We start from the raw sequence: 1,380 nt of genomic DNA, 5'->3' as shown, positions 1-1,380 counted from the left end.
GCATCACTTTTAAATCAGTAGCTTGGCTGCATGGTGACAGCGGCCCCATGGTTTTTCTCTCCCTAGCCTGTGGGAGTCACCAGGTCGCAGACATAATTAGTATAAATTGAAACCCTCAGACAATGACAGGAAGATGGTGTGTTTGAACAGCAGCTTATTGAAATGACCTACTTAATTTAAGAAAAATATTATGTCTCCTCACACCACTGCATCCTAGTCCCCTTGGCCTGCTATAGTACAGCCCCCTGAAGTGGGCCACTTTTACAAAGAGAAACTTGTTCTCTGGAGGTGAGAAGGTGGTCCAGGGTATGGGTGATGCCAGGCTTTCTCGATCCTCCCTCACATCTCATAGCATTGCCTGACTTGTAAATAGACCCTCACGTGCTGCCCTTCCCCTGGGCGAGGGACCTCTTTCTGTGTCTGCCCTCCACCCTCACAAGACACCACTCAGAAGGGACTCGGTCTAGGTTTGCCTACTAGCACTGTCTTCCAGAAAGAGCTGTTTCCCCCAAGGCGGTCACACTCACAGACCTGAGCCTGTCTGAAGCCTTCTGTGGCCCGGTACCCTGGATGCTTGCCTTGGCACGATGTGTCACGCTGACTCCCCTCTCTCCCCTCCCTTCTTTCTTTAAGACAAGGAAAAGGTCTGGGAAGGCCCGTTCTACTTCATCCAAGGTGCAGACCCACAGTTTGGATTGATGAAGGCCTGGGCCACTGGAGACTGTGACAAAGGCGGCGATGAGTGGACCCAGGAGATCCAGCTGACAAAACAAGCTGTCCAGGCCATCAACAAGCTGAGTCCCAGGCCCAGATTCTTCGTCCTGTGCGGTGACCTCATCCATGCCATGCCAGGTGAGATGCGGGAGTCCTTGGGAGTTCTCCTGCCATGCCACCTTTGGGGAGCGAAGATCGAGCTTTCAAGAAGGCTATTGTCCTGAGCACGCCTCCCACCTCCTGCCCCTTGGTGACGACTGCAAGGCACTGTGTGTCACACTAGGCAGGCTGGGCTTATAGTTAGACTGTGGCGAGGTTAGTCACGGTGATTAGGTCGCACTGCACTCAGGATAGAAAACCCTTGGATCCCCACTTGCCCCAACTCCATGCCAGGGAGCCGGTATCCTGAAGGTGGCCTCATCACTCCTCCCCAAGGTCAGAAGCATGGCTGGATGTCACCAGGGAGGTCTATGCTACAGGCAGGCTGGGGCCTGGGCTCAGGGCTAGCTCCCAGGACCTGCTCTCCACCTCGCGGCTCTGTCTCCTCAGGCTTGGCTTTGCCCTCCTGGAGCTGTTCTCCGTGCTGTGACTCTCGGACTTCCAGGGGCATGTCCTCCTCAGAGAAAGTACTGTGTGCTTGGTGGTACCCCCCACGTCCCAAACCAT

At 54.8% G+C, this 1,380-nt stretch overlaps 1 protein-coding gene across 1 annotated transcript in view; it reads left to right on the top strand.

Annotated features, from left to right (window-relative positions):
• The window catches only part of CPPED1 (calcineurin like phosphoesterase domain containing 1), a 152,574-nt gene that overhangs the window by 23,776 nt on the left and 127,418 nt on the right, over nt 1–1,380 (top strand). The window contains exon 2 of the mRNA XM_004705860.2: nt 634–852. Coding sequence (XP_004705917.1) covers nt 634–852 — 219 coding nt within the window. The remainder of the gene's footprint in view (nt 1–633; nt 853–1,380) is intronic.

Source organism: Echinops telfairi, unplaced genomic scaffold, assembly GCF_000313985.2.
Source record: "Echinops telfairi isolate 266 unplaced genomic scaffold, ASM31398v2 ScPeMD7_5;HRSCAF=22, whole genome shotgun sequence".
Lineage (NCBI taxonomy): Eukaryota > Metazoa > Chordata > Mammalia > Afrosoricida > Tenrecidae > Echinops > Echinops telfairi.
The sequence above is the reverse complement of the archived record's forward strand: the minus strand, read 5'-3'. Positions and strand labels throughout refer to the sequence as shown.